At 46.6% G+C, this 25,870-nt stretch overlaps 1 protein-coding gene across 10 annotated transcripts in view; it reads left to right on the top strand.

The window, feature by feature from the left end:
• CIT (citron rho-interacting serine/threonine kinase) overlaps positions 1 to 24,404 on the top strand; it is a 167,727-nt gene extending 143,323 nt beyond the window's left edge. For 6 of the 10 annotated variants that reach the window (XM_045073762.1, XM_045073767.1, XM_045073766.1 and 3 more), the window contains 17 exons: positions 348 to 485; positions 1,226 to 1,406; positions 2,086 to 2,177; positions 2,724 to 2,828; positions 3,035 to 3,204; positions 3,924 to 3,968; positions 4,417 to 4,497; positions 4,633 to 4,768; positions 6,587 to 6,726; positions 10,563 to 10,655; positions 12,161 to 12,269; positions 12,371 to 12,499; positions 13,067 to 13,147; positions 15,079 to 15,157; positions 15,291 to 15,470; positions 20,641 to 20,944; positions 21,986 to 24,404. In XM_045073762.1, the coding sequence (XP_044929697.1) occupies positions 348 to 485; positions 1,226 to 1,406; positions 2,086 to 2,177; positions 2,724 to 2,828; positions 3,035 to 3,204; positions 3,924 to 3,968; positions 4,417 to 4,497; positions 4,633 to 4,768; positions 6,587 to 6,726; positions 10,563 to 10,655; positions 12,161 to 12,269; positions 12,371 to 12,499; positions 13,067 to 13,147; positions 15,079 to 15,157; positions 15,291 to 15,470; positions 20,641 to 20,944; positions 21,986 to 22,009 (2,087 nt within the window). In that variant the 3' untranslated portion in view covers positions 22,010 to 24,404. The remainder of the gene's footprint in view (positions 1 to 347; positions 486 to 1,225; positions 1,407 to 2,085; positions 2,178 to 2,723; positions 2,829 to 3,034; positions 3,205 to 3,923; positions 3,969 to 4,416; positions 4,498 to 4,632; positions 4,769 to 6,586; positions 6,727 to 10,562; positions 10,656 to 12,160; positions 12,270 to 12,370; positions 12,500 to 13,066; positions 13,148 to 15,078; positions 15,158 to 15,290; positions 15,471 to 20,640; positions 20,945 to 21,985) is intronic. The other 4 variants (XM_013056602.2, XM_013056608.2, XM_013056605.2 and 1 more) reach the window with 1 other exon arrangement.
• The last annotated feature ends 1,466 nt before the right edge of the window (positions 24,405 to 25,870 follow it).

Genomic DNA, 25,870 nt, shown 5'->3' with positions numbered 1-25,870 from the left:
CCCCCTGCATTTTTGATTCTAGACATCAAAGGGGGTGTGAAGTGGAATCTCATTGTGCTTTTGATTTGTGTTTTTCTAATGACTCATGATGCTGACCATCTTTTCATGTGCTTCTTGGTCATTATCTTCTTTGGAGAGATATCTAGTCAAATCCTTTGCCCATTTTAAAGTTGGGTTATTTCTCTTCTTGTTATTGAGTTGCAAGAGCTTTTTTATATATTGTAGCAACAAGTCCCTTGTCAGAGAGATGATTTACAAATATTCTTTCCCATTCCTTTTTTTTTTTTTTTTAACTTTCTTGATGGGATCATTTGTAAAACCTAATAATTTTTTTAAAAACTTTTCAGAATTCAGTCGGCGTCTTAAGGAGCGCATGCACCACAATATTCCTCACCGATTTAACGTAGGACTGAATATGCGAGCCACAAAGTGTGCTGTGTGTCTGGATACTGTGCACTTTGGGCGCCAGGCATCCAAATGTCTTGGTAAGAGCAGTGGCTGTGCATGCGCAGTGGGCACCTGCATGTCTCCACTCATGGGGGTGGGTTGTTGTTTTTCTTTTTCCTTTCTTCTTTAAAGATCTATTTATTTATGTTAGAGAGAGAGAGAGGGAACAGAGTGGGGAGGGGTAGAGGGAGAGTGAAAGAGGATCTCAAGCAGACTCTGCGCTGAGCGTGGAGTCTGACGCAGGGCTCAATCTCATGATCCCAAGATCCCAACCTGAGTCAAAACCAAGAGTTGGACATTCAACCCACTGTGCCACCCAGGTGCCCCTGTGTTTTTCCTTTTTAAATTTTTCATCCTGTAGTACATTCATTTTCAAGCTTTCAGTTTCAGTGGGAGGACACTGTTTTTCCCCCCTTAAGGGAATGAGCTTATCCGTGTTTTCCAGCTCATGTCTCCACCGCCCTATGCAAAATGCCTTGGGCTTTGCTGGTTTCCAGCCCCCTGTTTTTGTCCAGGTTGCGCTCTCCCCACCTTTAGGTTGTGTGCTGGCTCTAGCTGGACTGTGTCAACAGGTCCCTTACATACTTTTGTGATGGCCTGGGGAGAAGCGGGAAACATTGTGTCAAGAATACTTGGCTCCCTCATTTCCTCTCTGGGCCTGGCTCCTGGGAACGCTTAGGGACTACCTGGCTGTTGGGGCCTGGCTGGGACTTGAGAGGGACGCATGGGCCAGGATCTGCCAGGGTGTGTTTTCAGGCTGTTCCCTGCTTTTCTCCAGAATGTCAGGTGATGTGCCATCCCAAGTGCTCCACGTGCTTGCCCGCCACCTGTGGCCTGCCAGCCGAGTATGCCACACACTTTACCGAGGCCTTCTGCCGTGACAAAATGAACTCCCCAGGTCTCCAGTCCAAGGAGCCCAGCAGCGGCTTGCACCTGGAAGGGTGGATGAAGGTGCCCAGGTACTGTGGCAGGGAGCCTCGGGCTGGGGCAGGTGCTGGGGAGGACGCCATCCCAACATAGTCCACTTGGGAATAAGGGTTATTTGGAGACAAAGGCACTTGACAAACCGTCGGTCTCAGAAGGACAGTCTGACCTCCCCTCTCTCTTTCTGAAAGTAGGAGATACGATCCTGTGTAAAAGCAGCCCTCCCTTTTCCAGGAGGAAAGGAATATTATCACCAGAGACAGGGATTCAAGCCTTGCAGAGAGAACTCTGCAAAGAACCCTTGTTAAAGTAGTTCCTTATCTCCTTTTTGCCTCCCGTAACATTTTAGCTGCTTTTTCATACTTACTAGTCTTTGTTCAAGCCAGAGTACAAACAGGTAGGCCTCTCCACTTTTGGGGTCTTCCTTGTCTGGGGGAGACTCCCAGGAACATATAAAATTAAAAAATGTATGCTTCTCTCCCCATTCATCTATCTGCCACCTGTGGAATTCCTGGGCCAGCCACAGAACCTACAAGGGTAGAAGGAAGCTTTGCCACCCCTGACACAACGGCCCTGGCCGCTCCCATTCCCGAGCTTTCCGCGGGAAGCCTCTTAATGAGGACTCCGCCTCGGTCTTCCCACCGCCACCTCCTCCTCCCCGCGACTGTGCTGTGGACTCCACACCTTTGTTCTTGTGCATCCCTGTGTTCCCAGGAATAACAAGCGAGGACAGCAGGGCTGGGACAGGAAGTACATTGTCCTGGAGGGATCCAAAGTCCTCATTTATGACAATGAAGCCAGAGAAGGTAAATTAATAATTCAGGGGGATGTTTCGTTGCACGTGGTTGACCCAGGTCTCCCAGTCTCGGCGTGAAGGCTTTGTTTTTCGGACTGCGTTGCAAGCCTTCTACGGTTTTCCATTTTTGAAAATTAAAAAGCGAATGGCTTGGCTAAAGGTTATTGGTACGATACTCACGTCTATAGGTCTCCCCTCTGAAGAACCGCAGGGCGCTGCCCTGAAGATTCTACCTGCTAATACACCTTCAGAGAACTTCTGCCTCAGTCAACTAACCCATAAATCCGCATCGTCATCCGAAATTTGACTGTGCTACTCATCTGACACACTTTATTTTGTTTTTATCTTCCCTCTCCGCCTTCTCTGCACACCTTCCTCCTTCCTCCTTTGTTCTCGTGCGCCTCTCTTTCCACGCATCCTGTCTCTCTCGCCCTGTCTCTCTCTCTCTCTCTCTTTCTCTCTGTGTTTCTCTCTCTGTTTCTTTCTTCTTCTTTTCTCCCCTTGTTCTTGTTCCTGTTCTTTTGGTTTTCTTTCTGCCCTTCCTCTTTGCACCAAGCTGGACAGAGGCCGGTGGAAGAATTTGAGCTGTGCCTTCCCGACGGGGATGTATCTATTCATGGCGCCGTTGGTGCTTCTGAGCTTGCAAATACAGCCAAAGCAGGTGAGGGGAAGCAGTAGAACCCGCCAGGGGGCGCGCTGGGTCTGTTCAAGCAGCAGGGGGAGAAGGGGCCACCCTCCTCGGCTCGCCGTCTTAGTGGGGACTGGGACTTGCGTGCTTGGCGGGGGATCTCTGACACCCCAGGGCCATCCCTCCCGCTGGGATTGAGGGAGAGCCACAGCCAACCCCTGCTCTGTCCGATCCCCTAGATGTTCCCTACGTACTGAAGATGGAGTCTCACCCACACACCACCTGCTGGCCCGGGAGGACGCTCTACTTGCTGGCTCCCAGCTTCCCCGACAAACAGCGCTGGGTCACCGCCTTAGAGTCTGTTGTCGCAGGTGGGAGAGTTTCTAGGGAAAAAGCAGAAGCCGATGCTGTGAGTATGAAGACGGGTGCAGGAGCTTGTCTTTGTAACGCGGGCTGAAGTGGGAACTGACCTGGGTGCTGGGAGCCCTGTTGCTGCCTCCCCAAAGGGTGATGGTCCGAGACTATCGTGACTGGGACGCTTTCGGAACCAAGACGGGCTCTGCGCTGGCTTGTCTGGCATCACACGCCCTCCCTCTGCAGCCCTTTAGAATGGGGGAGTCACGTCTTGGGGCATGACGGATTTTGGTCATGGCAGCAGATGTACTCATAAGGCGATCCTCTCTCTTGTTTACTCTGATGAGTTTATTTGAAGACTTGAGTTGCAAGCACTTGGCCAGGAAGCAGCGCAGAGGTCTGCCGAAACCATGCCAACTCGGGGAGGGCTTTTCATAACCTTCTCCATAGCTTCCACGTGATCTGCTCTTCTGTAGGCAGGTTCGGGATCCTACTTCTCTCTAAGACTGCAGAGCCGTGGGTGTGCCTTGACTGGCATCACTCCTCCTGGAAAGTTCCAGGATACAACAGGGCTCCGTGCTCATTGGTGTTTTCTCCACCAAAGGCCAAACACTGGGCTCCTAGTAAACACGTTCAGTATTTGCAGCGCAGACTTCTTAACCATAAGCCTCTGGGGAGGAGCTCGGCTCTCTGGGTGGACCTGTTTTGATGACTTGTTCTGCGGTTATCTGTGTGAGCCTTTTATTGAAATGCATGTTAATATGTGTACACTAGGGTTGCAACCGTATTCCCTCTGAGCTTCTGCCTGCGTGGGCTCAGGTAAAGATTCAGAGGCTTGCTGCTTCGTTGCTGATGCTGTGTTTTGTCCTTGGGCTGCTGCCTGGAGGGGAAGGAGCCTTCCACGTGGCTTATTAACCCTCTGCATGTAGCATCAGTGTCTCTCCTACCGCAGAAGATCTCTCAATGTCTACTTCACTCATTTATTTCCGCATCCAAGCTGAGGCGTAACTCTCATGCTAATTACCAGCTGCCCCGGAGATACCAGTAACTCAGATCAGAATATGGGGCAAGCCAAGAGCAAATGTGTGTTTCTGGCGTTTTCCAGATGAACCTTACTTTCTTCCTGGCACCAAACTTTTCTCCGTTCTTACTTTTGTCTCTCTGGATGATTTGGTCATGAACAGTTCAAATTTACTGTGTCCTTTTTTTTTTCTTTTCTCTCTCTCTCTCTCTTTCTCTCTCTTTTTTTTGGTTCCAATATGAAAAGAAATTGCTCGGAAACTCTCTGTTGAAACTGGAAGGTGATGACCGTCTGGACATGAACTGCACGCTGCCCTTCAGCGACCAGGTAGCACTGTCCTCTGGACCCAGGTTGTCACCCCCATGGTCACGAGAGAAAGGGCTCTTGCTCTTTCTGCTCCGCAGGGTGGCCGTGGGGACGTGGTTATGCTCAGGCCCCACCTGTGGACTTCTGTTCCTGCAGGTGGTGTTGGTGGGCACTGAGGAAGGGCTGTACGCTCTGAATGTCTTGAAAAACTCCCTCACCCACGTCCCAGGAATCGGAGCAGTCTTCCAAATTTATATCATCAAGGACCTGGAGAAGCTCCTCATGATAGCAGGTGGTTGGCCAAGGGCGTGGCACTTTCTTTTCATTGTCAAGGGAAACTATTTGAGAGCCAAGTGTCCTGCCTCTGAAACACAAAGTTAGGCCTTCCTGGTGGCAGATGGCAACCAAAGTGGCTCTTTCCTCGGGTCCTTGTCGGTGCCGGAGCTGATGGCGCTCTCGACTCAGATTCATTCCCAAGGTGGCTGGTGCAGCTGTTATGCCAAGTGAAGAGCAGTTAGCCTGCAAAGTCTCATTAATGACAGACCCTTTGATGCCATCATCATGGTGACGTCAACACCACCGAGAACTGGGACTTCTGAGAGCTTGCGGGCTGTTAGCGTGTGTCCTCTTATTTCTCTGGAACCCCTTGGAGACCCTTGGGCTGTTCCCCACTCTTAACATTTTGCCATATTTTTACCCTCTTCCTCTACCAACACACATGCACACACACTAACTGTTGAACTGAAAGTCCCTTGCAACTGTGACCCCAAAGTCTTTAGCATATCAGCTAAGAATGAGAGCATTCTCTTTCACAACCATGGCAAAATCCTTTTCTCTCTTTATTGGTGGTCCCTTTTTTTTTTTTTTTTAAAGGGAAAACAATAATTTGTTGGTTCAGTGTTCAAAAACATCCATGGCCAGGTCTTGTTTCAGATGTGACTGGATGGATCTGGGGGCTGAAAGAATGTGGTCAGGAACTGGCCTTGCTTGGTCTTTTTTGTTTTTGTTTTTTTTAAAGATTTTATGTATTTACTTGACAGACAGATCACAAGTAGGCAGAGAGAGAGAGAGGAGGAAGCAGGCTCCCCGCAGAGCTGGGAGCCCGATGCGGGGCTCGATCCCAGGACCCCAGGATCATGACCTGAGCCCAAGGCAGAGGCTTTAACCCACTGAGCCACCCAGGCGCCCCTTTCTTGGTCTTTCATTCTCCCTCTCTTTGTCTCTCGTTCCTTTCCTTCTGATCGCTTGCCTCCCTCCCCGTTCTCTTTCCTCTCCATCCCCGCCTTCCTCCCTTCCTTCCTGACTTTACTCTGTAGAGTGGTTTAAGGCTCACAGCGAAATTGAGCAGAAAGTACAGAGAGTTCCCGGATGCCCCCTGCCCCCACTGTCCCCATCCCCACCAGAGGGGCGCACTGGACATAACCGATGAACCCGCAGTGACACATCGTCACCCTGGGTCCTTGATTTCCACTAGGGTTCACTCTTGGCTGTATTCCTTCCATGGGTTTAGACAAACATGTCGGGGCTCGGATCCACCACCAGCATATCGCATGGGATAGTGGCACATGGCACCGTTTTTGTGTTCAAGAACTTTAACCCTTGCTGTGATGCGGCTGTCTGGTAGGCTGCCCGGAGTCAGATTTTACCTGTGGCTCCAATAATGTCCTTTCCGGTATTTTTCCCCCCGAAGGTGTGATCCTGCCCCAGGTCATGCCTTGTATTTAATAGTGTCCCATTAGTCTCCTTTCATCTGGAATGGATTTTTGTCCTCCATGACATTGACATCCTGGAAAAACGTCCAAGCCTGTTGTTTTACAAAATGTCCCCTCCGTGTGCCTAACCCAGCCTCCTCTTCGCTGGTGGGGAGTAGGTTTAAAAGTCCGGCTCATGCCCTCTGATTTTACATTGGCAAATTTTTTTTTTCATCCCAGAATCCTGACCAAGAGGCCAGATGTTTTTCATTGTAGTTCTCAAACTTGGACCTGAACCATGTACACAGGATCTGTGGAAATCTGTCCATCTGCGTGGCCCCGCATGGCTACTTGGGAGGAGAAGTAGAACTGCCTTCCCTGCCTCACACTGACCTCGAGGCTCTTCCTCCCCCCCGCAGGAGAAGAACGGGCTCTGTGCCTTGTTGACGTGAAGAAAGTGAAGCAGTCCCTCGCACAGGCTCACCTTCCTGCCCAGCCCGACATCTCCCCCAACGTGTTCGAGGCCGTTAAGGGCTGCCACTTGTTTGCTGCTGGCAAGGTGAGCTCTCCTCCGGGCCTCCACAGGTGGAGTGTTCTCGAAATCGGCTCTGCCCTCCTTCCGACAGGGCTCATTGATTTGACCTTGGAAAACTCTATGTCCTCTCATTGGGTGAAATTTCTGTTGCTTTCTTTAGGCACATAAAACAATTTGTATAGCCATGAAATTTGCATAGGCTTTGAGTCTAAAGTCAGAGAAAAATGAGGATAAAATTAACAAAACTGAAAGGATGAACCCCAGTTCAAAAAAACTGTGTATGAGTGAGTGTACACATGAGTGTGTGTGTGTGTGTGTGTTTATGATGGAGTCTTTTTTATTTTCATTTTTTTAAAAAGTAGACTCCACACCCAGAGTGGAGCCCAGCACAACTCATGGCTGCTGAGACCAAGACCTGAGCTGAGATCAAGAGTCAGATGCTCAATCAACTGAGCTACCCAGGCACCCCTAGTCTTTTTTTTTTTTTAATCTAACCTAGAACCCCACATCCGAACTTGATGAAAAAATGTTTTATTACTAAAAATTTGCAAATTCTGATTTATGACATTTATATAATATAAAGTCAGTTCCTGGTAAGTCAAGTTAATTCTTTGGTAGCTAATAGCATATTGATTTTGGTACATATATTCATTTGCTTGCCTGCTTCTTTAAGGAAACTTTTTTTAAAATTAAATTTATTTATTTTCAGAAAAACAGTATTCATTATTTTTTCACCCCACCCAGTGCTCCATGCAATCCGTGCCCTCTATAATACCCACCACCTGGTACCCCAACCTCCCACCCCCCCGCCACTTCAAATCCCTCAGATTGTTTTTCAGAGTCCGTAGTCTCTTCATGATTCACCTCCCCTTCCAATTTCCCCCAACTCCCTTCTCCTCTCTAACACCCCTTGTCCTCCATGCTATTTGCTATGCTCCACAAATAAGTGAAACCATATGATAATTGACTCTCTCTGCTTGACTTATTTCACTCAGCATAATAAGTCACTTGACATATTTCATTCCAGTCCCGTCCATGTTGCTACAAAAGTTGGGTATTCATCCTTTCTGATGGAGGCATAATACTCCATAGTGTATATACACCACATTTTCCTTATCCATTCGTCCGTTGAAGGGCATCTTGGTTCTTTCCATGGTTTGGCGACCGTGGCCATTGCTGCTATAAACATTGGGGTACAGATGGCCCTTCTTTTCACTACATCTGTATCTTTGGGGTAAATACTCAGGAGTGCAATTGCAGGGTCATAGGGAAGTTCTATTGTTAATTTCTTGAGGAATCTCCACACTGTTCTCCAAAGAGGCTGCACCAACCTGCATTCCCACCAACAGTGGAAGAGGGTTCCCCTTTCTCCACATCCTCTCCAACATATGTTGTTTCCTGTCTTGCTAATTTTGGCCATTCTAACTGGTGTAAGTTGATATCTCAATGTGGTTTTAATTTGAATCTCCCTGAGGGCTAGTGATGATGAACATTTTTTCATGTGTCTGATAGCCATTTGTATGTCTTCATTGGAGCAGTCTCTGTTCATATCTTCTGCCCATTTTTTTTAATATGATTACCTGTTTTGTGTGTGTTGAGTTTGAGGAGTTCATTATAGATCCTGGATATCAACCTTTTGTCTGTACTGTCATTTGCAAATATCTTCTCCCATGCCGTGGGTTGCCTCTTTGTTCTTTTGACTGTTTCCTTTGCTGTAAGGAAACTTTTTTAAAGATTTTATTTATTTATTTGACAGAGAGAGAGATCACAAGTAGGCAGAGAACTAGGCAGAGAGAGAGAGAGGGGGGAAGCAGGCTCCCTGTTGAGCAGAGAGCCCGATGTGGGACTCGATCCCAGGACCCTGAGATCATGACCTGAGCCGAAAGCAGAGGCTTAACCCACTGAGCCACCCAGGCGCCCCAGGAAATTTTTTTATTAAAAAAAATTAAAAGCATTTGTGGGTGCATACACGTGAACATAGATCATTTTAATGAAACCTGAATCAAGCATTTGCAGATTCCCAGAGTCTGCTGGAGTTCTCGTGCTGAAAGCCACTGCCTTTTCCTTTTCAGAAGACTGCTTACTGGGTATTTGGGATTTAGTCACTCTTAGCCAGCTTTTACCTAGCGCCTCCCATGTACTTGGCCATGTACTTCAGAGGCGTTTGTGCTGAGTGAAGGAGGACCAACAGGGGAGGGGTGTGGTGGGCCACAGGAACCTCCTGAGGGGAGCTTGACCTTGGCTATGGCCTTGGCCACTGTTCTTGAGGACTTTTGGTTTCTGAAACCTTCTGGCTGTGGGGCTGATGGCATTCTTTATTAGTCACTTACACAACGGTTGGGATTAACTGTGGCAACAATAAAAAGAGGACAGAATATAAAGGAAGAAGGATGGCTGGCCTAGAAAGGCGTGGATTTGCAAAGGGTTCTTGGAGGAGCTGAATCTCGAGGGACTGAGGAAAGGACAATGCTGGACGGACCCAGGATTTCCAGATCGGGGCCCGGGAAGGAAAGATGTACTTTTTCAGTTTTAACAATTCTTTTTAAAGAGAACATTTCTTTCTTTCTTTTTTTTTGTCTCTCCTTTTTTCTGCTTCTTGTTCTTTGTGCGTTTTTTATCCCTAATATTACTTTTTCTGGATCTCTTATTTGTCTTAATTTCATCAGCTTTATAGTGATTTTACTAATCTTTATAAAGGAGCAGCTTTGGGCTGTACTGATTCTTACTTTGCTATTATCTTACTTATCATTAATTTTTGCTTTTTCCTTAATCTTCGTTTTTCCTTCCTTGAGTTTTCTCTGGCTTTTTTCCATTCTCTTTCTAATCTCTTGTTTAGCTAATTAATTTTCAGGTCTTTTTTCCTAAGGTAAGCACTTTAAGGCCATACATTTTCCCTCTTACTACAATCTTACTGTAAATTTTTATCATTACACATAGTTTAAAATTTTTCTGTGAATGATGAGTTACCTAGAAATGGGCATTTTACAGTGTTGGAACTACTAAAAAAATAGGTACATTATAAAATTATAACATCTAATAATATAAACATCCACAAACTTACTACCCACACCAAGAGCTGGAATATTACTAACACTTCCCATTTTCCTGTGTATTCCTTGCCTCTCCCATCCCATTTCATTCCACCTTGACCTTGAAAACTGTATGTCCTCTCACTGGGTGAAATTTCTGTTGCTTCCTTTAGGCACACAAAACACACACACAAAACTCCCCACCCCCAACTGCTGACCTTCATGTTGGCACTGATTGGAGAAGCTTCTTTTTGCCCTTAGTAAAATGACAGAGACATGGTACTGGGAGGTAAAGTAAGAGTGATTTAGCCATTCTAGAAAAAGAGAACTCTACGTATACAGATCTTAGCTAAGAACTTTTCTCTTTGAACCATAATCCTTAAATTCTTGAGGTAATTTCTACTGCCTTCCTCCTCCCTCAGGGTAAGATTGTCGGAAGGCTCTGTCTCTAGCAGAAGGCACAGGAACACCAAATGTGTGTGGTGTCAGGTGATTTCCAGAGGCCTTTGCCAGGTCTTTGTTAAATCTCTGGTTCTTACTAGCGGCAGTTCTGACCCCTAGGGGATATTGGGCAGAGTCTGGAGACATCTGTGGTTGTCACAACTGGTGGTTGTACCACTGACATCCAGAGGGGAGAGCCTAGGGTTGCTGCTAAACATCCTACAACGCACAGAGCAGCCTCTGGCCACAGAGAATTACCTGGTCTCGTGTCAGTAGTACTAAGGGGGAGGGGCTCTGCTCTAAACTGGCATTAGGTTCCTAGTTCTGCTGTGGAGTCAGCAGTCACACCAGTGACCCTCTTTTTTCTCTGTTTCCCTGATTGCTTTCCAGATTGAGAACGGGCTCTGCATCTGTGCAGCCATGCCCAGCAAAGTTGTCATTCTCCGCTACAACGAAAACCTCAGCAAGTACTGCATTCGCAAAGTAAGTCCCGGGCACCTGGCCTGCTGGGCCCTGGCCTGGGCTGGAAAGTGTGCTGTCTCTGGGAACAGTGTGTGCCTGGTCCCTTCAGTCTGGGTGACCTCCAGAGAGAGAGACAGACAAGCCGACACACCCTTCCTTCCTGGAGGAAGCTCCAGAGCCCTGAGGAGCTGCAGTTTTTCTCCTCTCCTTTTCTTTCTCCTGTCTGTGAGCTGCCTCTCCAGCCAGCCCAGTGGATCCGGCCCTTTGTTAAGAGAGAAAGGAAGCAGGCTGGTGGAAGAGACACTTTTAAATTAGCACGAAAAAGGAAGGCGATCTCTCCGAGAAGCTAGCAGTCCCTGGCGACACTTATCAGAATCTTTGTCAGATCCTAGACATTTCTATTAATAACTTTTGGAAAAGCCAGTGCTTGCTGTGTTCCTAGATGTAATTAGAGAGCTGATTCTCCTTGGAGCAGAGCAGTGGTGGGGGGGACTACAGTGTGGACAAGTTGCACATTAGGTTATTGGCCTCGTTTCCAGAGGCCGGCCGTTGTCCCTAGACTAAGAAAGCGCCACCTGTTGTAAGCGTAATTTACTTCCGGTGCCTTCCTGATTAGTCTCAAGTGAAATGAGGGATGATTATATAAGGGTCATTATGTGTTAGGGCAACAGTTTCATCCTGGGTGGGCAGTTTGTTTGTTTTATTTTACTGAGCACCTCCTGGTACCAGAGACCAAGCTGGCTGTTTTCAAAACACTTCACAACAGTTCTGAAATGCAGGCGTGGTAATCGCCAATTTTCAGGTAAGACCATTGAGGCCGGCTGAGGTCCTGTTGGGAAGTTGAGACCAAAATTGAGGTTTGATTTTTCCCTTTCACTGTATCATGCTGCCTAAAAGTTTCGTCATATTTACCAGGTCCTCAGTAAATAGCAGTAGTGGTAGTGTGGGTTAGATTTTGAACTGTTAGCTTTAGGAAAAGTCTCAGAAGTCATTGCTTTTTATAATTCTTTTGAATAAGCATGCTTAGGTTTTTGAAAATACTAGGATGGGCCTGAAAACAAGGGGAATTAGAAAGCTGATCACTAATAGAGATGACAACAATGGTGATGAGAATAATTATACAGGTAATATAGGTTCATGGTAAAATGTAGCTCACAAAAAGAAGGAAGCTAAAACAACTCCCTCTAACCAGCCCTGTGTTTTCCAGTCTTTTTCCTCAGATAAGAATTTATTTTCTTAAAGATCTGGTGTTGAATGCAAACTTTTCATTGAAATGGTATCTGTGACTCTTTTTGGCTGCCATTTGATATTTTCTTAATCTGGAGTTGCAATGAACCCAGAGGTAGCAAAGGGATTATTAGTCTTCATAGGGGACATGAAAGGATTGAAGTGTTTGCGCTTTGCGTGGCCGAGAACACGAACAAGTCCAGAGGTGACCGTCTCCAAGGCTCGGGGAAGTGGAAGAGCAATGGACCTGGGGCTGTCGTGTGTTAACTCACATCCTTTTCTTCTACCCTCTGTCTTAGGAGATAGAGACCTCAGAGCCCTGCAGCTGCATCCACTTCACCAATTACAGTATCCTCATTGGAACCAATAAATTCTACGAAATTGACATGAAGCAGTACACGCTTGAGGGTAGGGCCCAAGTCGTCCCCGCCCCGCCCCCACCACCAGCCCACACTCTGCGCTGGCCACCAACTTCTCCCTGATGCCCCACTTCTCACCTACCTTTACAGAATTCCTGGATAAGAATGACCATTCCTTGGCGCCTGCTGTGTTTGCCTCCTCTTCCAACAGTTTCCCTGTCTCGATCATGCAGGTGAACGGCGCAGGGCAGCGGGAGGAGTACCTGCTCTGCTTCCACGGTGAGTCTGTGCTCCCTGCCGGCCGCTGCCCTGAGGGCGTGCGGGTGCCAGGACTTCCCGACCCCCATCAGGGCTCTCACCTAGCCCGGCTCCACGGTATTCTTTCCTGAGAACAGCTGCTTCTTTCTTTCTCCGCCCCTTGCTTTCTCTCCTTTTCCTTTCCTTCTTTCTTGTGGGCTTTGTTTTTTTTTTTTTTTTTTTTGGAAGTTTTTCTTCATTCTTTTTTATTCCTTCTTCCTTCCCCCCACCCCCCGTCCCCACAGGCAATCTCTGGGTCCTCCTGTCTCTTCCTCCCTGTGTCTCGGTCTCTGTTTCTTTCCTTTCCCTTCTTTCATGTCTCCTGTTTCTTCTGCCTTCCTTTGCTCTTTTTTTCCTATCTCTTCCACTTTTCTTTAACACATTTCTGAGAGATGTGGCTCAGCAAAGGTCCTCAGGTTTTAATGATCCAGTTAAATTTGGCTGGTGGTCCCCTGGGCTCAATCCCTTATTCTTCTGGCAAAGTGTATGGTGTCATTGATACTGCTGCCTCTGACTGGGCTGATGCCCCTGGGATGCAACTCCTTGCAGAATTTGGGGTGTTCGTGGATTCTTACGGAAGACGTAGCCGCACAGACGATCTCAAGTGGAGTCGCTTACCTCTGGCCTTCGGTAAGTGAAGCAAGGTATGGAGGGCTCTATTCTGCCAGCAGCTGACATCCTAGGAAAGAACCGCAGGTAGAATCCTTTTTGGCTCACACACTATGCCTATGGTTTATGTTAGACACCAAGTGCCACAGGTTGTAGTCCCAGGGTTCAGGGCAAAGATGCTGATGCTTGATGAAAAACTGCATAAGCCAAATCCACCAGCCTTGTGAAAGATTTGTCAGGTTCTCAGGAAGAAGGGAGAGCGTTCCCTGTGAATTTATTTAAATCATTTCAAGATTTAAATAAAAGAGTATCCCGTGGGATAACTGAACACATGTCAATTTCATCAGTTATCAGGCAGAGCAAGTAGGTCATGCTCCTTCTTTCCCTAAGTGTAAACACTGCTGTGATGAACATCTTGCACTGATCTTTGCACACTTGTCAAGTAGAATCTGCTGCTCATAAGCCCTGAAAGTGGAGCTGCTGGGTCACGCAAAAACATCCATGTACATAAACACACATATGTACAAATATGTTCACACATATTGGTGTAAATGCTCTGAAACATTGTTATGGTAAAAATACCCATCAAGGCTATTTGGTTTCTCTCTTGCTGCCTAACAAGTTCCAGAACTTGTTATGGCCAAGACTACAATAACTTATTATTGCCCAAGATGCTGAGGCTTGATTGGGCCATTCTGCTTCACGTGGTACCAGTGGGGGCACTGGGATAACTAGAAAGTCCAAAATGGTCTCACAAAATGGTGGCCAATTGGTATGAACTCAGCTGGGGCCTGGGGGCTGGAGGCCTCAGTTGCTCTCCACATGGGCATCTTCCAGGAGTGCAAAAGCGGAAGCTGGCAGGGCTTGTTGCTTCCACCATAACCTACTGGTTAAAGCAGCCACGGGGTCAGCCGAGATTCAAAGCAAGGAGGCTCCGCCAGGCCTGAGTACCAGGAGGCATGACTCATAGTCCAAAACCAAAGTCTAGTTTACCACAAGGGAGAATAGTGATAATCTCCTTTTCCTTTTAAGACAGAAAAGCCTCCTATCAGATCCTAGAGCTTCATTGATACTGTGATATAAACATATAGTGTTAAGATGAGAGATATTTAATTATCTTTGAACTCAGTCTTTAATTCTGCACATTTTCAAAAAAGAAAATTAAACAGTTTACAAAGGTATACAATGTAAAATCTCACCCATATAACCTGTCTCCCCACTTCTCCGTCCCCACTCACCCAAGCAGGGGGAAAACTTTTATTATTTATCCCTCCAGTGCTTTGTGCAAATAGAGATGCATAAGAAAATATATTCTTTTTTTTTTTTTTTTTTTTTTTTAAAGATTTTATTTATTTATTCGACAGAGAGAGATCACAAGTAGGCAGAGAGGCAGGCAGAGAGAGAGAGAGAGGGAAGCAGGCTCCCTGCTGAGCAGAGAGCCCGATGCGGGACTCGATCCCAGGACCCTGAGATCATGACCTGAGCCGAAGGCAGTGGCTTAACCCACTGAGCCACCCAGGCGCCCAGAAAATATATTCTTATCCTTCCCCCCACACACTTTTTTTTTTTTTAATCCATGTGGTGCCACACTTTACACATTATTTATTCTGAATTTTGCTTCACACACTAAGTAAAACACACCTCAGGGTTTTTTAGTATATCAGTACAGAGAGAGCTTCATGCAGTTTTTACAGCTGTGCAGAATCCCTCAGATGTACCATAATTTATTTAACTGACCCCCAAAACATACCCTGGATTTGGTTCCCATCTTCTGCTCTGACAACATGGCAGTAAACTTGGACACACCTCGTTATGTTGGCACACGGGTGTATGCGTAGGCTAAATTATTTTAGGTGCAATTGCTGGGTCGAAGGTGGCATTGCAGCCTGGTTTTGATTTCCTCTTTTTAAACCTTCCTTGTTCCATGCTCTTCTTCTGGGGTAACCATGCAGCCTACAGAGAACCCTATCTGTTTGTGACCCACTTCAACTCACTTGAAGTCATTGAGATCCAGGCACGCTCCTCTCTGGGGTAAGCATTGCCCTTTCAGGCTTCAGAAAGCTCAGCTGTTGGGGTTGGGGGTCAGGGCCCAGTGTCTGTTTCTTCCCATGCTACCCAGCAACAGAGGTAACCTGAATGTAACCACTTATCTGGAACTCCTTAGGACTCCTGCCCGAGCGTATTTGGAAATCCCAAACCCACGCTACTTGGGCCCTGCAATTTCCTCAGGAGCGATTTACCTGGCCTCGTCATACCAGGATAAATTAAGGGTCATTTGCTGCAAAGGAAACCTCGTGAAGGAGTCCGGCACTGACCACCACCGGGGCCCATCCACCTCCCGCAGGTACCATCCTTCTCTTCGTTACAGGAGGCAGAGTGCTGTTGTGTAAAGTAGAAGGAAATTGTGCTAAGCTGGTCAAAGGTCTTCAAGCTCAAGTCACTCCTTTCTTTGAGCTATATAGCATGACACTGACTCAGTCCTTCTTGAGAATCAGGAGAAATCTTAAATGCCCTCTTAGAGAAGGTGGGCACAAATGTCTGGTCTTTCTCTTTTGAGTATTTTTGGTGGCACTAGAATGGAGCACTATAGTGTGTGTGTGTGTGTGTGTGTGTGTGTGTTTGGGTATTTTTGGTGGCACTAGAATGGAGCACTATAGTGTGTGTGTGCGTGTGTGTGTGTGTGTGTGTGTGTGTGCGTTGGGCAACCTTTAATGCTCAAAGTCAGCCAGAGTTGAGACACTGAGGCCTTCTCAGATTTTTCCTGAGGGCTTTGCCTGTGTGTGTGTGGCTTTCTAGATTCCTACAAATATATGGGACCATTTCAAAACGCCATATCAACATGTTATTCCCAGATCGCCTTTTGAGTGTTTTAGCCAGCCTCTTCCCCAGATGGTATCACACTGTCTTAAGTATTTGCCAGGTTAAATACTTGCTGCTGATTGTTTCTGATGAACATTTGGGGATAGGGCTTTTCTTACGAGGAAACCCTGCGTCAGGTCAGACGGGAACTGTTTGCTGGGGCCACGGCTTTGTGGGGAGCATCAGTCCTGATGCTAACTGTGGCTACTGTGGTTACGGGGCTGATGGTTTCAAAACTGCCGCAGCTCTGAAGAGAAAATGTTGAGGTCACGTTAACATGTCACAAAGCTTGTTGTCCTTACGGAGGTTCAGCTATTTTTTACATAAATGCTCTTGCTGTTTGAGTCATTGCCAGTCTTTGGTTAATTTCCGGAGTTCTGGAAAAGTTGCTTTAGACACTCGTTGCCAGTGTTCTGGTTGCTTTTATGGAGGAATTGGGTTTTCGGCAGTCCTTACTCTACCATTCTGGAAGCGTTCTTCCCCTTTGTAATATAGCTGATAGCACCCTGCATATATTCTTCCGGACCTTCATGTATCTTGGAGGTTGTTCCAGGTTGGTATCAGAAGGATTTCTTCATTGTTGTTGTTTTTTTTTAATGACTGTGTAGCATTTATGCCTTCATGTGACCTTTATTTAATTGCTCCTTTATCAGTGCATGTTTAGGTGGTTCACAGACAGTAGCTGTAATAAATTAAATGACTTTGTGCTTATGTCGTTTGGCATGCTTATGAATCTATCTGTACGATAAATTCCTGGAAAAAAAAATTGATGGGCGACATCAAATGTCCATTTGTAATTTTGATTGATGTTGCTGAGTGTTCCTCCCTAAAGTATATTCATTTGTAATCCTACCAGCTGTGCGTGGGAAGTGGGACTGACCTTGTCTTGACACAGAGGTCTATGAGCCAGATCCAGGTTGATGGACAGGTTTGAGATGTGTAACTCTAAGTTCTTGGTGTACAGAGAAGTTCTGAGATGATCTAACCCAGGGGAACATTTAATTGACCTAGGATTTAAATTTTCTGGACTGCTATGTCTACCCTGTAAAGAGTTCTGTGGATCCCTACCATGTGCTGGACACAGTGTCTGGGGATGGGGATCCACTGATGATTTTATTCTTTTTTTTTTTTTTTTTTTAAGATTATTTATTTATTTATTTGTCAGAGAGAGAGAGAGAGAGAGAGAGAGAGCGAGAGCGAGCACAGGCAGACAGAGTGGAAGGCAGAGTCAGAGGGAGAAGCAGGCTCCCTGCAGAGCAAGGAGCCCGATGTGGGACTCGATCCCAGGACGCTGGGATCATGACCTGAGCCGAAGGCAGCTGCTTAACCAACTGAGCCACCCAGGCGTCGCTGATGATTTTATTCTTAAGGGACTCTCAATATGATGGAGGAACTAGCTCTAATATTTAGAAGGTGCTTAGGTCTTGGAAAAGAACATCATAAATCTAATATTTTGAGACTGTGTCCTAATGAATAGTTTTTCTTCTGTTGAAATACAAGAGCGAGGGGCACCTGGGTGGCTCAGTAGGTTAAAGCCTCTGCCTTCAGCTCAGGTCATGATCTCAGAGTGCTGGGATCGAGCCCCGCATTGAGCTCTCTGCTCAGCATGCTCCCTTCCTCTCTCTCTGCCTGCCTCTCTGCCTACTTGTGATCTCTGTCTCTCTGTCAAATAGATAAAATCTTTAAAAAAAAAAAAAAAAAAACCAAAAAGGAGAAATACAGAAGTTAGTCTAAATATGTGGTCAGTGTAATTTTTAATCCCAGGGACTTCCTAGAAAGCCAGAAGTAGAAATAACCAGCAGTTCCTAACTCTTGGCTTGACCCTGCCTCAGAAGTAAATGCTCAAAGGACTATAGTTCTCTCCTGCAAATGTCCAGATTTTCTTTAAGTAATTTCCAAATCATGTCAAGAACAAATCAAAGTACTGTAATTTGATTTTTTTTCCTCTACTGCCTTACTAATATGAGGGCAGGCACTTTTCTTTTGAGACTAAATAGTTTCTCTGTAAGAAGTTGCTTATTCTGTGGTTGAAAGGGGTTCTCCAGTGCCTGTGAACGAGAAGCAGAGACAGTACTGTTGTTTTCCTGCTGTGGCCAGACACATCCGGAAAATAAGCAGTTAGTCCTTGCTTATCTCTTGGCCTATAAAATGGTCTTCTTATTGTAGATTGCTTTGGCAGGTCAGGATGCAGAGGCCTGGCCTGGCTGAGTGTGAGTCCCTGCAAGACCTCACTGACCTGGTCTGTTTAGCAGGAAATGTAACTCTTTTCAAAAACAAAATAAAACAAACAAAAACCCCATAAAACTGGCACGGGAGATCATTGGTCATTAATGCATACAGAGATGGAAGATTGCCCATTTGGCCTAGGATGATGGGTATTTTCTTTCATTCCATTAATCTAAGCTGACATTCCAAATGGTCTTCCTAGAGACATCCTTCTTCCCCTGGACACTGAGTACCTTCTCACTTGCTTTATGATGGGCCTCTGTGGACACACATTATAATTTCCCTTCCATTACAAATAGGCTTAATGTAATTCTCCTCTTGAAATTTATTTATTTTTGTCTCCCACATCTTAAAGCGACATGACTAGAGAGGAATATTAGCCTTATTTCAAATCTCAGTTACCTTAAATTTTTCCACTGGACATGTAGCATGCACGGGGGTGGGGGGGCGCTTCTGGCTTTCTGGATATGTTGTCTGGAATCTTCATAGTTAGAATTGCACAGGGAAACCAGAGAGTCACATGAAAATCTTCACAATGAACTGATCACTTATCAAATTATCTCTACTCACCTGTTTCACTATTGTGCAGGAATAGGCAAACTTTTTCTGTAAAGGTACAGATAGTACAGGGCGCCTGGGTAGCTCAGTGGGTTAAAGCCTCTGCCTTCGGCTCAGGTCATGATCCCAGGGTCCTGGGATCCAGCTCTTTGCTCAGCAGGGAGCCTGCTTCCTCATCCCTCTCTCTCTACCTGCCTCTCTGCCTACTTGTGATCTGTCAAATAAATAAATAATAATAAAAAATCTTAAAAAAAAATAAGGTAGTAAATATTTTTGGCTTTGTGGGCCATATGGCCTCTCTTAATTATTCAGGTATTATTCTGTGAAAGCTATAGACAGTGCATAACCAGATGGGCATGGCTGTGTTCCAATAAAACTTTATTTATAAAAACGGGTCATCTGTCTGGATTTGGCCCTCAAGCTTGCTCTACAGAGTCTCTCCTCCCCCAGTAGGTGTCATTGCTTTTCTTGTTTCTAATTATGGGCATTGACAAAACTGATTCTGGCAGTTAGGTCAAAAACTGAAGGAAACAACAACAAGAAGTTTGGCGCCTTTCAAAGAGAAGGATTTAAATATCAAGGATTAAGATAGGCCTCTGGGAAAATCAGTAACACTCTCAAACAGTTTTGAAGAAATGACTTTGACTCTACTGCAAAAGTCTAACATTGATGGAAAGTATGTCATTGAGCCTATTAGCATACTGTTTTGTTGCAAAAATTAGAGCAAGATAAATCAGTATGTGATTCATGCTTGGCTCACTCTTAGAATCGGCATGAAATTCCAATTGTAATTTAGATTTTAAAAATAACAAGGATACATTTACTTTCCTGATTTCTGCTTTATTTTCTGTGATAAAGCCCCAATCAATCAAAATATGTTTTCCAAATAATATTCTCTATAAAATGTACCCATTTTAAGTAGCCCTTTTCCTAGCCCTGATTGTGCGGAGGTGATGAGGATTGAGTACTTTTTCTGCTCATTAGAGTGGGAAGGAATTGACTCAGTTCTGTTCTGGATCTTGCTTCTTCAGAGAGAATGGTTAGGGCTGTATTTGCTGAAATCTTTGTTTGAAATACCCAAGCTGGAGCTGGGTGGAGGCTGGATGGGCCATACAGAAAGGCGCAGTGTTTTCAGTTGTTTGGTTATTACTATCAACCTTTGGGGCCAGGGACACGTTTTGTGCCAACTGTACCATTTTTATTTGTCCTGCTCAGGTTTCTGATTCTGTCCGGTCTGATCCCCACACCTTTCACCTCAGCACTGGGTGCCAAGGAGGCTTGGAAAGCCACCTGGAAAGAGAGGTGACCGAGCACTAGGCCGAGGAGGGGGACAGATAGGGCTGCTGGCAGTGATGAGTGCAGGCTTTCTCAAAATTGCTCCCTTGTATCAAGGGTCTCGTAGTAGCCTCAGCCCGTAAGAGAAGACTTCCTTCTGTGCCTTCGAGGGTCTGCAAAATACTAGGTCGGTAGGATTACAAGGTGGGGATTAGGATGTCAAACTGACCTGTGTCAGCTTCTTAGCGCAGGCCAACCCCCAGTCTGTCTCACGTTCTTATCTGAACGGTGAGGGTCATGCTTGTTCCTAGTTTGTGGAGCTGTTACGAGATGATTTAAAGATTCAGAACACATTAGGAGCTTAGCACACAGTAGGTACTCAGTAAAAACCTGCACTGAGACCAGGAAGTTGGTTTTCTTTTGTCGTCATCTTTCTCTTCCTGTCCTCACCACCAGAAGAAAACAAAAAGCCCCAAGAACTCCAGGTGGGATCTTTTCTACTAAAGATTAGGGCCTGGGGGCTGCTCAGAGGAGAAAGATGCTTCTTTGGGGTTATGACTTCTCAGCTCCACACCTCCCTTCCCTGTTGCCCACAGCCCCAACAAGCGAGGCCCACCAACATACAACGAGCACATCACCAAGCGTGTGGCCTCTAGCCCGGCACCCCCACCGGAAGGCCCCAGCCACCCGCGAGAGCCAAGCACACCCCACCGCTACCGAGAGGGGCGGACAGAGCTGCGCAGGGACAAGTCTCCGGGCCGCCCCCTGGAGCGGGAGAAGTCGCCAGGCCGGATGCTCAGCACGAGGAGGGAACGCTCCCCTGGGAGGCTGTTTGAAGACAGCAGCCGGGGCCGGCTGCCTGTGGGAGCTGTGAGGACCCCACTGTCCCAGGTCAATAAGGTGAGGTACCATCCTGAGGCCAGGGGAGTGACCCAGGGAGCTGAGGGCCCTTTAGGACCACTGTTGGGAAAAAAGGGGGCGGGGGGAGGGACACTCATAATTCAGATTTTTCAGGACATACAGCAAGTTCAGGAAGTAAACCTATTTCAGAAGAGGCCTTTCTAAGCAAATGCATGATGTTACATGTGTACCTCAAAATGGAACAGCTACCTGATGGTAGATCATTCCCTTCCCCAGAGGCAACCAGTGTTAGCAGTTTCTAGAGATATTCTATGCATATAAGCAAATATGTATATATATCTTCCCTTCTTAAACAGAAATGGTAGTGTACCACACAAAGGTCATGCCTTATTTTTTTCAGGCACATATACAGATACACACGTACATCAAGAATTAGTTTGGAGGGCTATACAGAAATTGGGAACAGTGGTTGCCTTCTAGAACTTTGAGCCTTTTGAAATCTTTATACCATATGCATGTATTATCTATGTAACTTTTAAAGTTAGTGAATGAAGAGATGGCAGGAGGTGTTGAAGCCAAGGTCGAGGGTGGGGGGCGTTCCCCATGAGCAGGGGGTGGGTCTGAGTGCTTGGTGCCTCCTTGGCAGGCTAGCCAGTTCCAGGGGCCCCCTCTGGACAGCACAGTCACCTTTCTGTCCCTGGGGGGGCGGAGGGGGGTGGTTTTCTGGATCACATTCTCCTCATGCCACCTGCAGGTCACAGTTGGGACCCCTGCCAATCAAGAGGAGGAAAAGCCTGTCAATGTTTCTTCTTAGCCCCTCTGACTTACCGATAAAAAGGGTCCAGCGTATGTGTGTTTAACAGAGATCCATCCAAAGCTTTGGAGAATTTTCTGTGATTTTCATTCCCTGATGAACCCCAAGCTCCGCAGCATGGCTCTGCTCACTGGTGCCAGCCTGGGCGGCGCTCGGTGTTACCGGCCGCAGGGAGACCAAGCACGGCACGTGTCCTGCCGGGATCGTGTGGGGCAAGCCCAGGGACTCTTGGCCCCCTGAGCTAAAACTCCTCCTTTTGCTCCTAGGTCTGGGACCAGTCTTCAGTGTAAATCTCAGCCAGGAAAACCAACTCCTCATCTTAACCTGCAGGAAAACACCACTCTAAGGAACTCCGCTGACGGGGCCCCCGGCACCCATCTGCTCAGCCACCCCAAGGCACAGCTGGGCCCAGACCTGCCTCCGTGCGGACAGCCTGCATCCAGGGGGTGCAGGGGCCGAGCTCCTCCGAGCTGCCAGCGCCTTCCTGCAGTCATCCTCTGTGCACTTTGTTACTCTTTCAGAGCATTCATCAACTTTTATACCTAGCTCTAGCCTGTACCGGTTCATCAGAGGAAACCAACCTGCACTAACTACGATGTGGTTAGAATCCTATTTAATAGCTACTTTAAGATCCTAGGGTTGGTTGGATTTCCTTTTTTCTTTTTCTTTTTTAAAAAAAAAAAAAAAAAAGACAACAGAATTCTTAATAGATTTGAATAGCAATGTATTTCCTGTTGTAGTCATTTTTAGCTAGATCACACCATCAGGTCTTTGCTCCGGAAACGTATCGTGGAAGAGTCCCCGCCAGTTGGCTAACCTCCTGCGCTCATGTAGGTTCATTCTTGTCCCAGTCCATCCGCGCAGATGGCCCTGTTTGACCAGGGTGACATCTTAGCCAAATGTTTACTGTTCTCATTGCCTTTTATGGCCTTGACGACTTCCCCTCCCACCAGCTGAGAATGTACGGAGGTCATCGGGCCTCAGCTCGGAGGCAGTGACTTGGGGCCAAGGGACCTCGAGTAGCTCTCCCTCCCTGCCCCTCAGCGTCATCTCCCCAGACTGCTGTCCCTGCTTTCCACGTAGCTCTGGCCAGGAAAGCATGCAATAGACTTGCTCGGAGCCCAGCATTAATGAGTCTCTGGGTCCGGGAGGGGACCGGGGGTGCCCACCTCCTGTCCACGACAGTGCGTTGTTCCCCACCCTGGGATGCGAAGAGACCCGTCCGGGAGTTCTGCATGGCGGTTCACTGCATGTGCTGCCCCCCGATCTGGCTGCCCCCCTTGGGTTGCTCTGCCGATGTACTAGTACATACCATAGCTCCCTCTGACCACTTGCCAACTCACTGGCCACAACAAGCTGCAGTCTGTAGCACTGAACAAACAAAAAAACCAAACGCTCAAGCCTTACGACCAGAGAAGGATTTCAGCAAACCACACCTCACACCCTCACGCTTCCCTGACTCCCTCGTGGACGACTCTGTGTTCACACAACATCCAGCACGGTTCTACCCCACAAAACTGTGACTTCCCAAGTGAGCCTTTCCCTAGGGCTAGCCGAGGACCAGGAAGTTCCAGAGCACTGCGGCCCCTCCTCTGCCTCTGCCGGGGTCGGGAGGTCCTCCCTTAGGTGCCGCGCAGCTCACACGGTTTCTCGCCGCCCGCTACCAGAAGGCAAAATTCCTGGCAACTGGTCAAGAAGCAACCCAGAGGCTCTGCAGTTGGCAAGCTAACTAGCGGCCTTACTTCTGCCTTTAATCTCCCACAAGGCACCTCTTGCTTCAGATTCTGCGTGACTCTTAGGCACGCCTCGAACGACCAAGGCACATCCTAGGTAGGCTGAAAGGTAGACCTGTTTCCACCACCGCAGGTGAACTTGACCACATTGCAACCCCACGTTGTCCATAGTTCAGATCACTTTCCAGATTGCAACCTGGCCCAAATCCCAGCTCCTTCCTGCTTGTCTCTTAACCTAAGTGCTTTCTTGTTTGGAACGCCTGTGTCCCTCCCTCCATGTTGTTACACCCTTGGCAGGTGTCACGCTGTTGTTTTATGCGTTGCTTGGCGTCTTTGGGGTCATGCTGCATCCCTCCCCTCCCCAGGGCAGATCAGACTGAATGTTTGCTGAAGTTTTTGTCTCTTGGTCCACAAGTATTTGGAAAGGTCACTGAAAATTGGTCTTTCAGTCTTGGCATTTCATTTAGGATCTCCATGAGAAATGGGCTTCTTGAGCCTGGAAAGTGTATATCGTGTGTCTCATCTGTGAAATGCTTCCTGCTATAGAACTAGCTCAAAAGACTGTACATATTTACAAGAAACTTTATATTCGTAAAAAAAAAAAAAAAAAGGAAATTGAATTGGTTTCTACTTTTTTATTGTAAAAGGTGCATTTTTCAACACTTACCTTTGGTTTCAACGGTGGTAGTTGTGGACAGCCATCTTCACTGGAGGGTGGGGAGCTCCGTGGGACCACCAAGATGCCAGCAGGAAATACCGGACCACGAAATCGCAGTCAAAAGCTTATTAGCATAAGTAAGATTCTAGGTCTCCAAAAGTACAGGCTTTTTCTTCATTACCTTTTTTATTCAGGATGAGGAAAAGAACACAAAAGAACAATTCAAGATCCACCTGGAGAGGAATGAACTTTGTTGTTAAACAATAGTGAAATAAAGCAATGATCTAAAATGTTTGCTTTTGTGCAACGACCTCTTCTTAAGAGACCACAAAAACCTAAGTCTTGGGCCTGTGTCACCACAGGATTGTTATCGTGGCATGGGACCTTGCTTCCTTTTCTCGTGGGGTCGGAGGTGTTTTTTTTCTGGGGTCAGGGAAGGACACAGAGCTCCAAGCACACTTGCTTTCCTGGCGTCAAGCGGACTGGCAGCATTCTCTTCCAAGTGTGAGACCTTGTTGAAGTTTAGTTATTATTTCCAATGAACCGTGAACTTGGCAGGTAGGTAGGTCACTTTATAGGACTGCGGAACTAGAGAGCTCCGAATGCAAACAGGCCATTCTGAAAGGCTTGAGATTGGATTACCTATAATCCAGTTCTATAATATTAGCAGCTAACCAAGAAAACAGGTCACCTTAAAATCTCTCTCATCTCTTATAAGGCCCTGGGGATTTTAATGATGTAGAGTTCCTTGAAGGAGTTCAGATCAAGGTAGTTTAAAATGTAAATACTTCTATTTTTAACTAGATGGATTTTTAGAGTCTGTGCGGTAGATTTTTTCCGTGATTTTTTAGCTTGTTAGTATAAACTCTGCTTGATCTGGACAAACATTAGTTTTGACAAATGGTGATTTCTTTCATGGTTCCTGTTGCTTTTACCCTCTTGATTTTTATTTTTCAATGAAGTAATCTGACCACAGTCACAATCTTACTTGCAGGGTCGTATCTGACATGGCTTATTACAGGAACCATAGTTGCAATTCTGCTCTGCTTTACTCCTAGAGATAAAAATATGCCAAAGGGCATAACAATAGGGGAAGTAATTCAGGGGTACCTAGGTGGCTCAGTCATTAAGCCTCTGCCTTCAGCCCAGGTCATGGTCCCAGGGTCCTGAGATCAAGCCCTGCATTGGGCTCCCTGCTCAGGGGAAGCCTGCTTCCCCCTCTTCCACAACCCCCTGCTTGTGTTCCCTCTCTTGTATCTCTCCCTCAATGTGTTAAATAAATAAATAAAATATTTTAAAAAGATAAAATAAAAAGGGAAATAATTCAGAAGATGAAACAAGTAAAAATGCTGGAACATTTCTTTCCTTACAATACTGGGGAAAGTCTATTAAATATCAACCAACCTTTTCAGTTAATGAGAATTCTTGACAGCTATGGAATACTTCAAAAGCATAAACAGTTTGGTTCCAAAAGGAATGTTCCTGAAAGCTTCTCTGAACCCTAAGGAATGACCCCAAGGAAACAACAGACAATTACTCAGCCCACCATAAAATGAGGCCCAACCTTCTATACTGCCACCACTCCTTTTTCCCCCCAAGATTTTGTTTAGAGAGAGAGAATGCACAAAGGAGCGGCAGGGAGAGAGGGAGTAGCAGGCACCCCATTCAGCAGGAAGCCCCACACGGAGCTCTATCCCAGGATCTTGAGATCTTGACCTGAGCTGAAGGCAGACACTTATGACTAAGCCACCCAGGCGCCC

The sequence above is a fragment of the Mustela putorius genome, unplaced genomic scaffold, assembly GCF_011764305.1.
Source record: "Mustela putorius furo isolate JIRA1106 unplaced genomic scaffold, ASM1176430v1.1 tig00537248_pilon_pilon_pilon, whole genome shotgun sequence".
Classification (NCBI taxonomy): Eukaryota; Metazoa; Chordata; class Mammalia; order Carnivora; family Mustelidae; genus Mustela; species Mustela putorius.
This window is presented reverse-complemented; position numbering and strand designations above follow the sequence as displayed.